This window comes from Salvelinus alpinus, chromosome 2, assembly GCF_045679555.1.
Source record: "Salvelinus alpinus chromosome 2, SLU_Salpinus.1, whole genome shotgun sequence".
Taxonomy (NCBI): Eukaryota; Metazoa; Chordata; class Actinopteri; order Salmoniformes; family Salmonidae; genus Salvelinus; species Salvelinus alpinus.
The window spans coordinates 78,231,925-78,247,234 of record NC_092087.1 but is presented as its reverse complement, the minus strand read 5'-3'; the positions used below and the strand labels follow the sequence as shown (position 1 = coordinate 78,247,234).

Sequence of the window (15,310 nt, the reverse complement as noted above, 5' to 3'; positions counted from 1 at the left end):
CTGCAATATGGCAGGCTTCTTGCATCTCAATCCCCCTGAAGCTGTGTCCCAAATGACACCATATTCTCTATATAGTGCACTACTTTTGACCACACACCATAGGGCTCTGGTCAAAAGTAGTGCACTATATGAGTAGGGTGCCATTTGGCCTTGTGCCCAGGATCTGTAGCGTACTTCCATTTCTCATGCAGGAAGGAGCATTATTTATATGATCAGTCAGAGTCCTGGGTGGTACAGGCCAGTCAGCTAGACTATATCTTTCATATATCTCTGTGTCAGCTGGACTGTACTGTATACTAGACTGCCTTCATCACTGTGGGGGTGGACATTCAGAAGGCTGAATGAAGAATAATGCAGCATTCAGGTGCTAGTCGGAACTTCTCAGTAATACATAAGGCCCTATTCAATCAAACCCGTAGTGGGTTGGGTATCCTCCATGGTAAGATAGAAATACATTCCCACGGTTTAGTTAGTGGTATAAATATATCAACGGGTGTCTAATACACAGGGTTGCACCATTCTGGTAACTTTCCCTAAATTCCCCGGTTTTAAGGAAATCCTGGTAGGAGTTTTCTAGGATTTCTTATTCCCTCCTAATTCCAGGAATTTCCAACCAGGATTTGTGGAAAACCGGGAAATTTTGGTAAAGACCACTGGCAATTTGAAACCCTACTCATATACCTACATAGCACACTGTCGCTGATACTAAAGCTGATTGTGTTTTTCTTTTAACTACGCTGTTCCCTGAATGTATTCTCATCTATATCGATTTAATATTTAGCAATGTAGGCCTACAATATTTGAGTAACTGTTGTAGAGGAAAAGGTGGAGAATCTTGTATTTGTTTGCCTGGTTGACTATACATTTCCTCTGAACTGTACCAATGTAAACTTTGTTGAACGAGAGGGAGAGAAAATAAGAAAACTAACAATACAACAAAAAGCAACAATGTTGAAATGCACAACGCGCATCCCTGTGCGCACAGCACTCGTTAACTACCTTTGAAGTTCAGCAAACGGGCAACACTACGTACAGAGTTTGTATGTTTAGAGGTTGTGTGAACGTGGATTCATTGCTGTTCTCTGAGTCGGTCTGTCGGTGACACTGGATTAATATAGAGAAACTTCCGCAGCCTTCCATATCGCAAAAATCTACGGAGGAACGAGCATGTGATCCGGGAGTACGGTGCAGTAGGCGAGAGAAAAGACAGACATCAAGTTGGAACGGGAGGAGGGAGTGGACGAAAAAACGATTCATACACTGGATTTGAGGTAAAGAAAAAAAAAACGACAGTATTTTCAGGAGCATTTCTTATGAGGTTTTGTGTTTTGGTTCTGTTCATGCTGTAAAGCAATGAGATATTGGCCATATGGAAGCTCTGAGATGCATCACTTTCATTATTGTCAAACTCAAAGTTGAGTGTTTTTGATCATTTTCCCCCCACAATCAGTTTAGACTAGCACCGCTCGTGTGGTTTTGGGACAGCTGTTGCCTTCTGCCTGAGTTTCTATGTAAAAAGCTTTCAACAAGTGCCTACAACCAGTGTTCTCATTATTTTGTATGCTTTAGGCCTACTATATCAAAGTAGAGTAGACTAGGCCTATGCGTCCAGATATATTACCGTCAACTGTAAATAAATAAAATAACGAAAGCTGTTGGCCAACTTGAATTGGGAATGTATTGCCTTACGGTTTACTTTTTGAGCAGGCAGTTCAACGGTTTACATTTTTATATTAGTCTTATAGTCTATTGGCCGTACATGCATGATATTGCAATGTTTGCTCCAAATGGCACTCCCCAGTGCACCACTTGGAAATAGGGTGCCATTCGGGATATACACTTGGAATATGGTGCCATTCCGCACACAACCATAAATTGTTTAGGTCATCATATCCGGTTGGGAGGAATTAAAAGCGTCCATTACATTTACATTTAAGTCATTTAGCAGACGCTCTTATCCAGAGCGACTTACAAATTGGTGCATTCACCTTATGATATCCAGTGGAACAACCACTTTACAATAGTGCATCTAACTCTTTTAAGGGGGGGGGGGGTTAGAAGGATTACTTTATCCTATCCTAGGTATTCCTTAAAGAGGTGGGGTTTCAGGTGTCTCCGGAAGGTGGTGATTGACTCCGCTGACCTGGCGTCGTGAGGGAGTTTGTTCCACCATTGGGGTGCCAGAGCAGCGAACAGTTTTGACTGGGCTGAGCGGGAACTGTACTTCCTCAGAGGTAGGGAGGTGAGCAGGCCAGAGGTGGATGAACGCAGTGCCCTTGTTTGGGTGTAGGGCCTGATCAGAGCCTGAAGGTACGGAGGTGCCGTTCCCCTCACAGCTCCGTAGGCAAGCACCATGGTCTTGTAGCGGATGCGAGCTTCAACTGGAAGCCAGTGGAGAGAGCGGAGGAGCGGGGTGACGTGAGAGAACTTGGGAAAGTTGAACACCAGACGGGCTGCGGCGTTCTGGATGAGTTGTAGGGGTTTAATGGCACAGGCAGGGAGCCCAGCCAACAGCGAGTTGCAGTAATCCAGACGGGAGATGACAAGTGCCTGGATTAGGACCTGCGCCGCTTCCTGCGTGAGGCAGGGTCGTACTCTGCGAATGTTGTAGAGCATGAACCTACAGGAACGGGTCACCGCCTTGATGTGAGTTGAGAACGACAGGGTGTTGTCCAGGATCACGCCAAGGTTCTTAGCACTCTGGGAGGAGGACACAATGGAGTTGTCAACCGTGATGGCGAGATCATGGAACGGGCAGTCCTTCCCCGGGAGGAAGAGCAGCTCCGTCTTGCCGAGGTTCAGCTTGAGGTGGTGATCCGTCATCCACACTGATATGTCTGCCAGACATGCAGAGATGCGATTCACCACCTGGTTATCAGAGGGGGGAAAGGAGAAGATTAATTGTGTGTCGTCTGCATAGCAATGATAGGAGAGACCATGTGAGGATATGACAGAGCCAAGTGACTTGGTGTATAGCGAGAATAGGAGAGGGCCTAGAACAGAACCCTGGGGGACACCAGTGGTGAGAGCACGTGGTGCGGAGACAGATTCTCGCCACGCCACCTGGTAGGAGCGACCTGTCAGGTAGGACGCAATCCAAGCGTGGACCTTGCCGGAGATGCCCAGCTCGGAGAGGGTGGAGAGGAGGATCTGATGGTTCACAGTATCAAAGGCAGCCGATAGGTCTAGAAGGATGAGAGCAGAGGAGAGAGAGTTAGCTTTAGCAGTGCGGAGCGCCTCCGTGACACAGAGAAGAGCAGTCTCAGTTGAATGACTAGTCTTGAAACCTGACTGATTTGGATCAAGAAGGTCATTCTGAGAGAGATAGCAGGAGAGCTGGCCAAGGACGGCACGTTCAAGAGTTTTGGAGAGAAAAGAAAGAAGGGATACTGGTCTGTAGTTATTGACATCGGAGGGATCGAGTGTAGCGTCCCACCCATCACCTCAAAGAAGTGACCTCCTTTACCTTTTCCATCCACATAAACAAACACACACACCTCGGCTATGTGGTTCTGATCAGAAGTAGTGCACTGTAGACTAGGGAAAGTGGTATTTTTAGATATGCCCACTATGTACATTGAATGGAATGTTGCATCATGTCCTGATTCCTTCCTGCCTTCTACTACCAATGTGACTCAAGTCCCTCTTCCTCAGGGTCACGTCATCTACACCTTGTCACATAGAACAATGATTCCAGCCTCAGGTTGGAACATATTGAAATATACTTGTAATGTTCCCAACTGTTACTAGTGGAATATGTCATTTTTACTTAATATACCTCCATTTTAAAGGGCAGTGGATCACTCATCATGTGTAGTATCTTTGCTTTTGAATGTCCCTTATGAAGGAGGGTAATATACCTGTGTGGTATTATGATTGATAAAAAGGCCTACATTGAAATTGAATTCGTTGATCTGGGTCAATTCTCCCCATAAAGGCTGCAAACATAGATGCCAACATGACCAACACGAATGCAGTTAGAATTGAGATATAAGTGCTATTTTGGCAACAGTAACACGCACTGGTTTCTTCTAGTCGTGTTACTGTATTCAGTGTGCGTGTCTGTTGGGTCTCTGTAATGCTTAGTTTTTGTTGGCCAGATTAGTTTTTATGGCCCTGGATGGTTTGTGCTGAGCTGGTTGCCAAGGAAACGGTCTTAATCAGGCAAAGAGCACTGCTCAGCTCAGCGTCCCTCATATGCTCCAGGCCAGGAGAGAGAGAGAGATGGAGGAGAGCTAGCGAGAGAAGTGAACATTCTGGGGTCATTTCCATGTAGAAGGACCCATGAGCATCAACATGTGAAGTTTATAGGAGCATGTCAAATTGGGTTCCGAATCAGTCTCTATTTTTGAGAAGTTGAGGCATTTTCACGGCCGTGAGGACACCGAGGTCCGGATCTTTATGTGAAATGTTTTTGGAACTTAGTCTGTGTCTTTACTTACTGTTGAGAGTTAGAATACAAAAAGTACCATTTCCAAACTTGGTTGCAGCAGATTTCCCTTTTCCACTCACTGACAGTCAATCAATTAACTCATGTTTGTAAAAAAAGAAAAATGGAGATTGGTAAATTAGTCTAGTTAGTCTAGCCAGCTATCTAAACTTGTCGTAATCATGGCCGAATTACCGAACGGGCACGTGCCCTGGGATCCTGACCTCCAGGAGGCAACCATTGATTTTTGTTAGTCACTTTCACTACTTTCATATTAACCTTGCATAAGTCAAGGCAAAAAAAGTTATGGTAGAATTGCAGAAAAGTAGCTTTAAAACAGTGACAATGTATCTCCACCCCATAGCAAAATGTTTAGAATTGCAGGAAAGGTTCTGTAAAACTGCACAAAAAAGATGGTTCTGTAAAGCAAACTTATTTGTTTACCTTTTGTTAACAAAATACTTTTTCTGTTAACAGATCCCTCTATGTAATAAGTGATGTTTTTTAATCCCGGTGCTGAGTTAATGTGTAGCAGCTAATTGTATAGCTAATAGGCTAATAGGCTATGTGTTTGTAGATCAAATGCGGTGAATGAAGCTACAGTGAAGCACGACAACGGGCCTCAGGATCTCGTCACAGTATCTCTGTGCATTCAAATTGCCATCAATAAAATGCAATTGTGTTCATTGTCCGTAGCTTATGCCTGTCCGTATCATAATGGGCGGCAGGTAGCCTAGTGGTTAGAGCGTTGGACTAGTAACCGAAAGGTTGCAAGATCGAATCCCCGAGCTGACAAGGTAAAAATCTGTCGCTCTGCCATTAAACAAGGCAGTTAACCCACTGTTCCTAGGCCGTCATTGAAATAAGAATTTGTTCTTAACTGACTTGCTTGGTAAAATAAAATGGCACTCTGTTTACAACGTTTACATCAGCAAACTGCTCGCCCACACGATGCCATACTTGTGGTCTGCGGTTGTAAGGCCGGTTGGATGTACTGACAAATTCTCTAAGAGTACGTTGGAGGTGGCTTATGGTAGAGAAATTAACATTCAATTCTCTGGCAACACATCTGGTGGATATTCCTGCAGTCAGCATGCCAATTGCACGCTCCCTCAACTTGAGACATCTGTGGCATTGTGTTGTGTGACACCACTGCACATTTTAGTGACCTTTTATTGTCCCCAGCACAAGGTGTAATGGTAATGATCATGCTGTTTTAATCAGCTTTTTGATATGCCACAGCTGTCAGGTGGATGGATTATCTTGGCTAAGGAGACATGCTCACGAACAGGGATGTAAACAAATTTGTGCACAACATTTGAAAGAAATAAGCTTTTTGTGCGTTTGAACAATTTTCTTGGATCATTTATTTCAGCTCATGAAACATGGGACCAACACTACATTTTGCGTTTTATATTTTTGTTCAGTGTATATTTAGTTTGTAAACTCTTAAGTTTAAGAAACATTGCCCTTTGCCTTAATTCCGTTACCAAAAACCCACATATCTTTAAGATATTTTCTAATGTCTCTCCCTCATTAGGAGGGAGGATAATGAATGTTCACAAAAGTAACAAGTGAAGGTAGACCGCTCAATCAGTGTTTTTACTGATATCAATTTTGTTTGTAAAACTCAATTCCATTACCAAATCTGGAATTGGCTACAATGGGGGAAATCATAGTATTCACAAACTACAGTTGGGTTCACAAGTTTGCACAGCAGAGTACAGTAAAGAAAAGTAGAGTTAAGTACAGTGAAGAAATAGAGTAGATCAGACTAGAGTTGAGTACACTAATGTACTGTACTTTACTCTATTCTGCTGTACTGAACTCTACTGTGCTTTACTTTGATGTCCAAACTTGTGAAACATAGGCGTCTATGATTGGTTCTGATTTGGTCCGGACCAACCAAATTTGCTGTTTGGGGACAGAGCCCGTTAAAATAATAACCAGTGTGTAGAGTAATACCCAAGGAGGATATTTCATATTTATACCTAAGATACATCACCATTAAGAGAATGACGTTCATATCCATGATTATCCATTTCTGTGTAGTACATATCAGAGACCCATGATGAAATTCTGTTACTGGGTGTAAGTAGACTTCACTTACTGTAGTTCAATAACCAAAATATATATATTTCTCAAGTCAATGAGTCATGTTATCGCTGACACCCCATTCTTTCTGCAGACATTGTTGAATCTTTATTCAGAGCAGATGTTTTTTAGAGAACGTGTACACAAAAAACTATTCTGTTACCACACTTTGCATCTGCACAGTTTTTCCAGTGAATGTGTTTTTGTAAAATATTCAGTCTTCTATTATTAAAAGTAGTCCTTGTGCATAGAGTTGTATGGTTTGTTAAACTTTGAAATCAATGGTTTTTGTTTGGCATACATTTTAAGTGTAATTCCGTTACTGTGGAATTACCCCTGGCCTTTTCATACTGCAGGACAGGACTATAGCGATGAGGGGGGAGAGGACAGGATACTCTGGCTTTTATTCATGATGCAGGAAAATGGAGAGGGCGAGCGAGAGTTATGGAGGAAACCTGCTGACTCACAACATTGTCAGAAATTCACCCTGATAATCACATAGTCAGGTCCAATGACTGACCAAATATTGAATCGTTTTATAAAGTACAGTTGATGTCAGAAGTTTACATGCACCTTAGCCAAATAAATTTAAACTCAGTTTTTCACAATTCCTGACATTTTAATCCTAGTAAAAATTCTGTCTTAGGTCAGTTAGGATCACCACTTTATTTTAAGAATGTGAAATGTCAGAATAATATTAGAGAGAATTATTTATTTCAGCTTTTATTTCTTTCATCACATTCCCAGTGGGTCAGAAGTTTACATACACTCAATTAGTATTTGGTAGCATTGCCTTTAAATTGTTTAAGTTGGGTCAAATATTTTGGGTAGCCTTCCACAAGCTTCCCACAATAAGTTGGGTGAATTTTGGACCATTCCTCCTGACATAGTTGGTGTAACCGAGTCAGGTTTGTAGGCCTCCTTACTCGCACACACTTTTTCAGTTCGGCAAACAAAATTTCTATAGGATTGTGGTCAGGGCTTTGTGATGGCCACTCCAATACCTTGACTTTGTTGTCCTTAAGCCATTTTGCCACAACTTTGGAAGTATGCTTGGGGTCATTGTCCATTTGGAAGACTCATTTGCAACCAAGCTTTAACTTCCTGACTGATGTCTTGAGATGTTGCTTCAATATATCCACATAACTGTCCTTCCTCATGATGCCATCTATTTTGTGAGGTGCAGCAGTCCCTCCTGCAGCAAAGCACCCCCCACAACATGACGCTGCCACCCCCGTGCTTCACGATTGGGATGGTGTTCTTCGGCTTGCAAGACTCCCCCTTTTTCCTCCAAACATAACGATGGTCATTATGGCCAAACAGTTCTATTTTTGTTTCATCAGACCAGAGGACATTTCTCCAAAAAGTACGATCTTTGTCCCCATAGTCTGGCTTTTTTATGGCGGTTTTGGAGCAGTGGCTTCTAACTTGCTGAGTGGCCTTTCAGGTTATATCGATTATAGGACTCGTTTTACTGTGCATATAGATACTTTTGTACCTGTTTCCTCCAGCATCTTCACAAGGTCCTTTGCTGTTGTTCTGGGATTGATTTGCACTTTTCGCACCAAAGTACGTTCATCTCTAGGAGACAGAATGAGTCTCCTTCCTGAGCGGTATTACGCCTGCGTGGTCCCATGGTGTTTATACATGCGTACTATTGTTTGTACAGATGAACGTGGTACCTTCAGGCATTTAGAAATTGCTCCCAAGGATGAACTAGACTTGTGGAGGTCTACAATTTTCTTCTGATGTGTTGGCTGATTTCTTTTGATTTTCCCATGATGTCAAGCAAAGAGGCACTGAGTTTGAAGGTAGGCCTTGAAATGCATCCACAGGTACACCTCCAATTGACTGAAATTATGTAAATTAGCCTATCAGAAGCTTCTAAAGCCTTGACATCTTTTTCTAGAATTTTCCAAGCTGTTTAAAGGCACAGTCAACTTAGTGTATGTAAACTTCTGACCCACTGGAATTGTGATACAGTGAATTATAAATGAAATAATCTGTCTAAACAATTGTTGGGAAAATTACTTGTCATGCACAAAGTAGATGGCCTAACCGATTTGCCAAAACTATAGTTTGTTAACAAGACATTTGTGGAGTGGTTGAAAAACACGTTTTAATGACTCCACCCTAAGTGTATGTAAACTTCTGACTTCAACTGTATGTGGGTGAGGCCTAAACAATATGACCATTTGAAATTGCACAACTCAATTGGCCTCTGGGCCACCATAATCATAACGTTCTTTAACTGGTCGTTCGGTACAGGACCGTTTCCGTGGAATTAAACGTTATAACAGTGTGTGTCGTACTGAACGCACCCCTGGTCTAAGAGTTGCACTGCTTCAACTGTTTCCTCCTCTCTGCTCCTAGATGGCGCTGGCGAGCGACCCCGGTGCCGGCCAGCAGCAGACCCAGGCCCAGAAGGATGCCGCGGACCAGAACTTTGACTACATGTTCAAGCTGCTGATCATCGGCAACAGCAGCGTGGGGAAGACCAGCTTACTCTTCCGCTACGCTGATGACTCCTTTACCTCTGCCTTCGTCTCCACCGTGGGCATCGACTTCAAGGTTAAGACGGTCTACCGCAACGAGAAGAGGGTCAAGCTACAGATCTGGGTAAGATGGGGTTTGATTTTGATTCATTAGGATCCCCGTTAGCCGACGCCAATGGCGACAGCTAGTCTTACTGGAAAAAGACAATACTTCACAAAATGTATACATTTAAAAACATTAACATGTAGTGTGTGTGCATCTATCAGTTCCACAGACATGTCAGTACATACACACAACAAGTAGGTCAGAGGCGTTGTGCCGTGAGGTGTTGCTTTATTTGTTTTTTGAAACCATGTTTGCTGTTCACTTGCGCTATATGAGATAGGAGTTCCATGCACTCTTGGCTCTGTCTAATACTGTACGTTTTCTTGAATTTATTCTGGACCTTGGGACTGAAAAGACTCCTGGTGGCATGTCTGCTGGGGTAAGTGTGTGTGTGTGTGTGTGTGTGTGTCAGTGCTGTGTGTAAGCTGACAAGGCAAACTATTTGTAATTTCCAACACCTTCATTTTTCTTATAAAAACACTAAGACATGTAGTCAGTCTCTCCTCAACTCTTTGCCAAGAGAGACTGGCATGCATCGTATTTCTATTAGCCCTCTGATTACAATGAAGAGCAAGACATGCCGCTCTGTTCTGAGCCAGCTGCACCTTAACTAGGTCTTTCTTTGCAGCACTCGACCACATGACTGGATAATAATCAAGATAAGGTAAAACTAGAGACTGCAGGACTTGCTTTGTGGAGTGTGGTGTCAAAAAAGCAGAGCGTCTCTTTATTACGGACTGACCTCTCCCCATCTTAACAACCATTGAATCTATATGTTTTGACCATGACTGTTTACAATCTAAGGTAACACCAAGTAATTTTGTCTCTTCAACTTGTTCAAAAGCCAGATTCAGCTGAGGTCTAGAACTTAGGGAATGATTTGTACCAAATACGATGCTCTTAGTTTTAGAGATGTTCAGGACAAGTTTATTACTGGCTACCCATTCCAAAACTGACTGCCACTCTTTAAGGCTTTCTGTGACTTTATTAGCTGTGGTTGCTGACATGTATATGGTTGAATCATCAGCATACATGGACACAAATGCTTTGTTTAGTGCCAGTACAGGTCATTAGTAAAAATAGTAGAGGGCCTAGAGGGCTGCCCTTCGGTACACCACACTTGACATGTTTGACATTAGAGAAGCTTCCATTAAAGAAAACCCCCTCAGTTCTATTATATAGATTGCCATATCGTGGATTCAGAGTTGAGGTTGAAAAGCAATACGTTTTCTCAACAACAGGTTACGGTCAATAATATCAAAGGCTGCGCTGAAAACAGTAACTCCCACAATCTTTCAGCCAATTATCAGTCATTTGTGTCAGTGCAGTACATGTTGAGTGCCCTTCTTTATGTAAGCATGCTGAAAGTCTGTTAATTTGTTTACAGAGAAATAGCATTGTATTTGGTCAAACATGTTTTTTCCCAACAGTTTCTTAAGAGCTGGCAACAAGCTGGCAACAAGGGGGTCAAAGGTTATAGGGAAGGGGTGTCAAACTTGAGGGAGGGTGTGTGAGGATCCTTGTGCACATTCTTGCTTGTTAATGTGCCTTTTTGCCTGCTATGTTCGCCTGGTTTGTTTTACCAGCCAACTCAGGACAAGGGAGGAAGGAGAGGAAGTTTTTGCTAATAACAACATTCATTCTCTGATTATTATTTTTTACCCTTAAGTTCCAGCAGGCTGCTCTCTCTGATGATGGTATGCTGAGTGAGCAGGATGTTTGTCCACTGAAATAACAGCTATGCAGATCAAAGAGGGGCCCACAGTTGCTTGAAGCATGGTGCCTGTTTACTATATTATGTACTGTATCTGAAATGGCACCCTATTCCCTCAATCACTACTTTTGACCAGGGCCCATGTAGTGCACTATATGGAGAATAGGGTGCCATTTTGGACGCAGACTGTTTGTTGGACTATATCTCTCACACTCGATGTTAACCACACTTGACGTTGAACATCATCCCTTGACGTCCACTTCATAAAAGATGCAGAAGGCTGTGCTGCTGTCTCTGCTTTCTAATATGCTTACAGTGCAATCTGACACCCATTACATTTTAGGCATTTAGCAGACTCTCTTATCCAGAGCGACTTACAGGAGGAACTAGGGTTAAGTACATTTTTCACCTAGTCAGCTCAGGGATTCGAACCAGCAAGCTTTCGGTTACTGGCCCAACGTTCTTGACTGTTAGGCTACTTGCAGCCCTATACATGCCTATTACAATATTACTGTCTGTCAGATAGGATTCTCACTAGAAGAAGATTAGGTCTGCATCCCAAATGGCACCCTATTACCTATGTAGTGCACTATGTAGGTATAGGGAAAAGGGTGCCTAGAAGATTCTCTCACAGTAGCTTACTCACTACTACACTAAACTACTGGTCATATCTTTATGACTGCTGATATGTTGCTTTCTAGATAAACCGTCCACATTAGCTTAGTTGTAATATTGATTATTCGTTGAGGTGTTATTGCTAGTGGCCTGACCAGGAACAACTTCCAGGTCCTAGTTACAGCTACTATAACTAGGGCCCAGAGTTTTTCCTGCTCAGGATGGAATAACTCCTTGCCCTATAGTTGTGGGTTCTGTTAGTCAGACCGGGTTTACAGTATTCTGCATTGGTGCCATTGTATCCTGGTGTACATAGAGGGTGTGGAAACATGAGGGCTGTCTTGACATGGATTTCCCTCTGCTCTGCTGTGCTTATGGGTTAATCATTGTCTTGTGCTGAGTAGGCTACAGTTAACCAGTTCACCCCTAATACTCCCCCACTACTCACATAAGGTATGGCACCATGTGTCTGTATGATGGATGGCCCTCATGGCTTTTGCTGGGCTGGGGCAATGTGAACCCCCATAGAAATACCAGAACAGGTGTCCCTGTTTCAAGTCAATGAGGTCATAATGTGTGATTTAATTCCTTAAGTTATTATATTTCCATCTGGAAGGTGCTTCTCCATCGCTGCAGGGCCTACAGTGTGTGGGCTGCAGGGCCTACAGTGTGTGGGCTGCAGGGCCTACAGTGTGTGGGTTGACAGTGTTTCTCTATGCTAGCCTAATAGCCCTCGTGGTTCACCGGTCTGTTGCTACAGTAAGCATAGGCCAATTGTGTTTTGAAACTGGAGGCGTCCATTTAAGCTGTGCTGTGTGTATTTATTTAAGTGGAGGGATAGACGACATGGTACTAACTCTTCTAAACAACCGTGTGTGTGACAGGACACGGCGGGCCAGGAGCGTTACAGGACCATCACCACAGCCTACTACAGAGGAGCCATGGGCTTCCTGCTCATGTATGACATCACCAACCAGGACTCCTTCTACGCTGTGCAGGACTGGTGGGTCATTTCCCCGTCTGGAATCAATAAAGTTTATTCAATTTGACAGACATTCACACTAACTCTCACTGTGTGTGTGTGTGTGTGTGTGTGTGTGTGTGTGTGTGTGTGTGTGTGTGTGTGGTGGGTACAGTACTCCCATGGGGCTCTGCTTTCTCCCTGGGGCTCTGCTTTCTCCCTTACCTGTTGTTGGAAAATCGTGTTAGTTAAGTCATGAAACAGCTGGAATGCAAGGGTTTTCCAACACTATTTACCTCTGAGGTTATATACAGTAAGTAGATACATACTATTGTTATGAAAGTCTTACATTGATTGTCGTTGTCCGGTCTCCAGGGCGACCCAGATCAAGACGTACTCATGGGACAACGCCCAGGTGATCCTGGTGGGGAACAAGGCTGACCTGGAGGACGACAGGCTGGTACCAGCGGAGGACGGTCAGAGACTGGCTGACGAACTGGGTATGAGAGAATACACACACACACATACTGTCTGCCTCTCGCTCTCTCTCTGAGGACGGACAGAGACTGGCTGACGAACTGGATAGGAGAGAATACACACACACTGTCTGCCTCTCGCTCTCTCTCTGAGGACGGTCAGAGACTGGCTGACGAACTGGGTAGGAGAGAATACACACACACACACACACACTGTCTGCCTCTCGCTCTCTGAGGACGGTCAGAGACTGGCTGACGAACTGGGTAGGAGAGAATACATACACACACACACACACACACTGTCTCTCTGAGGACGGACAGAGACTGGCTGACGAGCTGGGTAGGAGAGACTACACACACACTGTCTGCCTCTCTCTCTCTCTCTGAGGACGGTCAGAGACTGGCTGACGAACTGGGTAGGAGAGAATACACACACACACACACACACACACACACACACTGTCTGAGGACGGACAGAGACTGGCTGACGAGCTGGGTAGGAGAGAATACACACACATACTGTCTGCCTCTCGCTCTCTCTCTGAGGACGGACAGAGAATGGCTGACAAGCTGGGTGGCAGAGAATGCACACACACATATATATACTCGTCTGTCTCCTGTCTCTCGCAACCTTAAAAGACAGACTAACATTGGTGTATATATATACAGTACACACCCAGAAAATAAACAAATACTGTGTATGAATAATTCAACATATACACTCACAGAGAACACAAAACAAGTCAGTCTTTTGCTAGGCTTGTTGCTTCTAGTAATCCTTTGTTTCCCTGTTCTCCTCCCTCTCTTTCTCCAGGGTTCCAGTTCTTCGAGGCCAGTGCCAAAGACAACATCAACGTGAAGCAGGTGTTCGAGCGTCTCGTCGACGTCATCTGCGAGAAGATGAGCGAGAGCGTGAATGGGGAGCCCAGCCCATTGGCCAATCACAAGGGCCCCAGCCTACAGGACACGCCCCCAGACAAGGGTGGCTGCTCCTGCTGATAACGCCTTAAACATACATACCGTATACATGCTCGTGCACACACACACACACTGAAAAAATTAAATACACAACCACTCCCACACACGCTCATTGACTTGCCAGAAATCTAGCGTTGTGAATGTACTTTTGGTTTTGTATAACATTGTTGCTACTATCCCTATTACCGACTGGTTCCCCAGTCTCTTGCACTCACTTTGCTTCTAACAACAGATTTCACATCAGTCCTCTTGTTTAGAATGAGCTGATGGAATGTATTTTGCTATAGGATAAGCTTCCCGGAGTAGTGTGAAGTTGCCCCTAGACGCTGTTCTTGGGTCAGTTTTACATTTCCCCCACTAATGGTTAGGATTGGGGAGGGTAAGCTGATCCTAGATCTGTACCCAGGGGAGACTTCATCTGGGAACCTTCCCACAACCCAAGCCTAGCCTGAGAACTGTTGTTCAGTGCTGTAGTTCAGATATGTTTGATTGTGTCTTGATCATACTACCCCCATGTGGATGTTGAATGTTACTGCAGCAATAATGGAAGCACCCTCTAATAGTGTCAATAGCTCAGGGAGTTTCTCCTGGCTGCGCGGTGTAAAAATCCAAGGCCCTATACTAAGGGAGCGTCTAGAGGGCTGGCTTATGAGGCTATTGCTTAGGAATGTTCATCTGTAGCCTATACACTGTAAAACCAAAATGTCAGGTCAACTGTGACTGACCAACCAACTTGCCAAAGTTTCTTGACTCAACTAGATGTTGGGGGTCAATTCAATTTCAATGCAGTCAATTCAGGAACTGAACTGAAATTCCAATTCCATTTTTATTCTCATGGAGTAGCGTTGAGGAGAATTTAGAATTTCAGTTTACTCCCTGCATTGGCTGAATTGAAAAGGAATTGACCCCCAACCGTGCTGGACCTTCCTGCCCTGCACTGTCCCACTAACTACTGGAACTGAATGAGCTATTAGATTCTACATCAGACATTGAATGGAAAAACGCCTTACTATATTTGTGTATGGTTTGGTTGTGTTTTATAGGTTCATGTTTTAGTGCTCAGGTCAAATGTAAAAGTCATAGCATGATTTCGTTTGATTAATTTCAGTTAATGACTGTCTGCTCAATCCCCTCGAATTAATGAAATAAAAAATGTAATGTAAATTTAATGAAGTCCGGTCAGGTGTACCTCTCCTTCTTTCATCCCAAAATATCTTAATTTGCCTACATTCAATTACAGTAACTGCTTAGTAACATGTAGTGACTTCCTCATTCAATGGTTGTCGTAGAAACGGCTTCTAATTACTGTATACTGTAAGGTGAATGCTATGAACTCCAATAACAGTCAACATGTATGAATACATTTCCTTGGGAATTTCTTTGAGTGTGTTGGAGTACAGTTTACTTGTTGCCATTGTTTGTGGTCATTTGACATAGACCTA

General features: G+C 43.6%; 1 protein-coding gene across 1 annotated transcript; it reads left to right on the top strand.

Moving 5' to 3' along the window:
• The first annotated feature begins 56 nt into the window (after positions 1-56).
• On the top strand, positions 57-15,037 carry rab3da (RAB3D, member RAS oncogene family, a). Its single transcript, XM_071389443.1, has 5 exons — positions 57-1,271; positions 8,897-9,142; positions 12,338-12,456; positions 12,790-12,914; positions 13,705-15,037. Exons 2-5 carry the CDS (start codon positions 8,897-8,899, stop codon positions 13,887-13,889), a joined length of 675 nt encoding a protein of 224 aa, XP_071245544.1. The 5' UTR covers positions 57-1,271; the 3' UTR covers positions 13,890-15,037.
• Positions 15,038-15,310: the final 273 nt, after the last annotated feature.

Coding starts and splice junctions, on each gene's coding strand:
- rab3da (XM_071389443.1), top strand. CDS start 8,897: ATGGCGCTGGCGAGCGACCCCGGTGCCGGCCAGCAGCAGACCCAGGCC. Junction 12,457..12,789: donor TTCTACGCTGTGCAGGACTG/GTGGGTCATTTC, acceptor TCCGGTCTCCAG/GGCGACCCAGATCAAGACGT. Junction 12,915..13,704: donor GAGACTGGCTGACGAACTGG/GTATGAGAGAAT, acceptor CTCTTTCTCCAG/GGTTCCAGTTCTTCGAGGCC.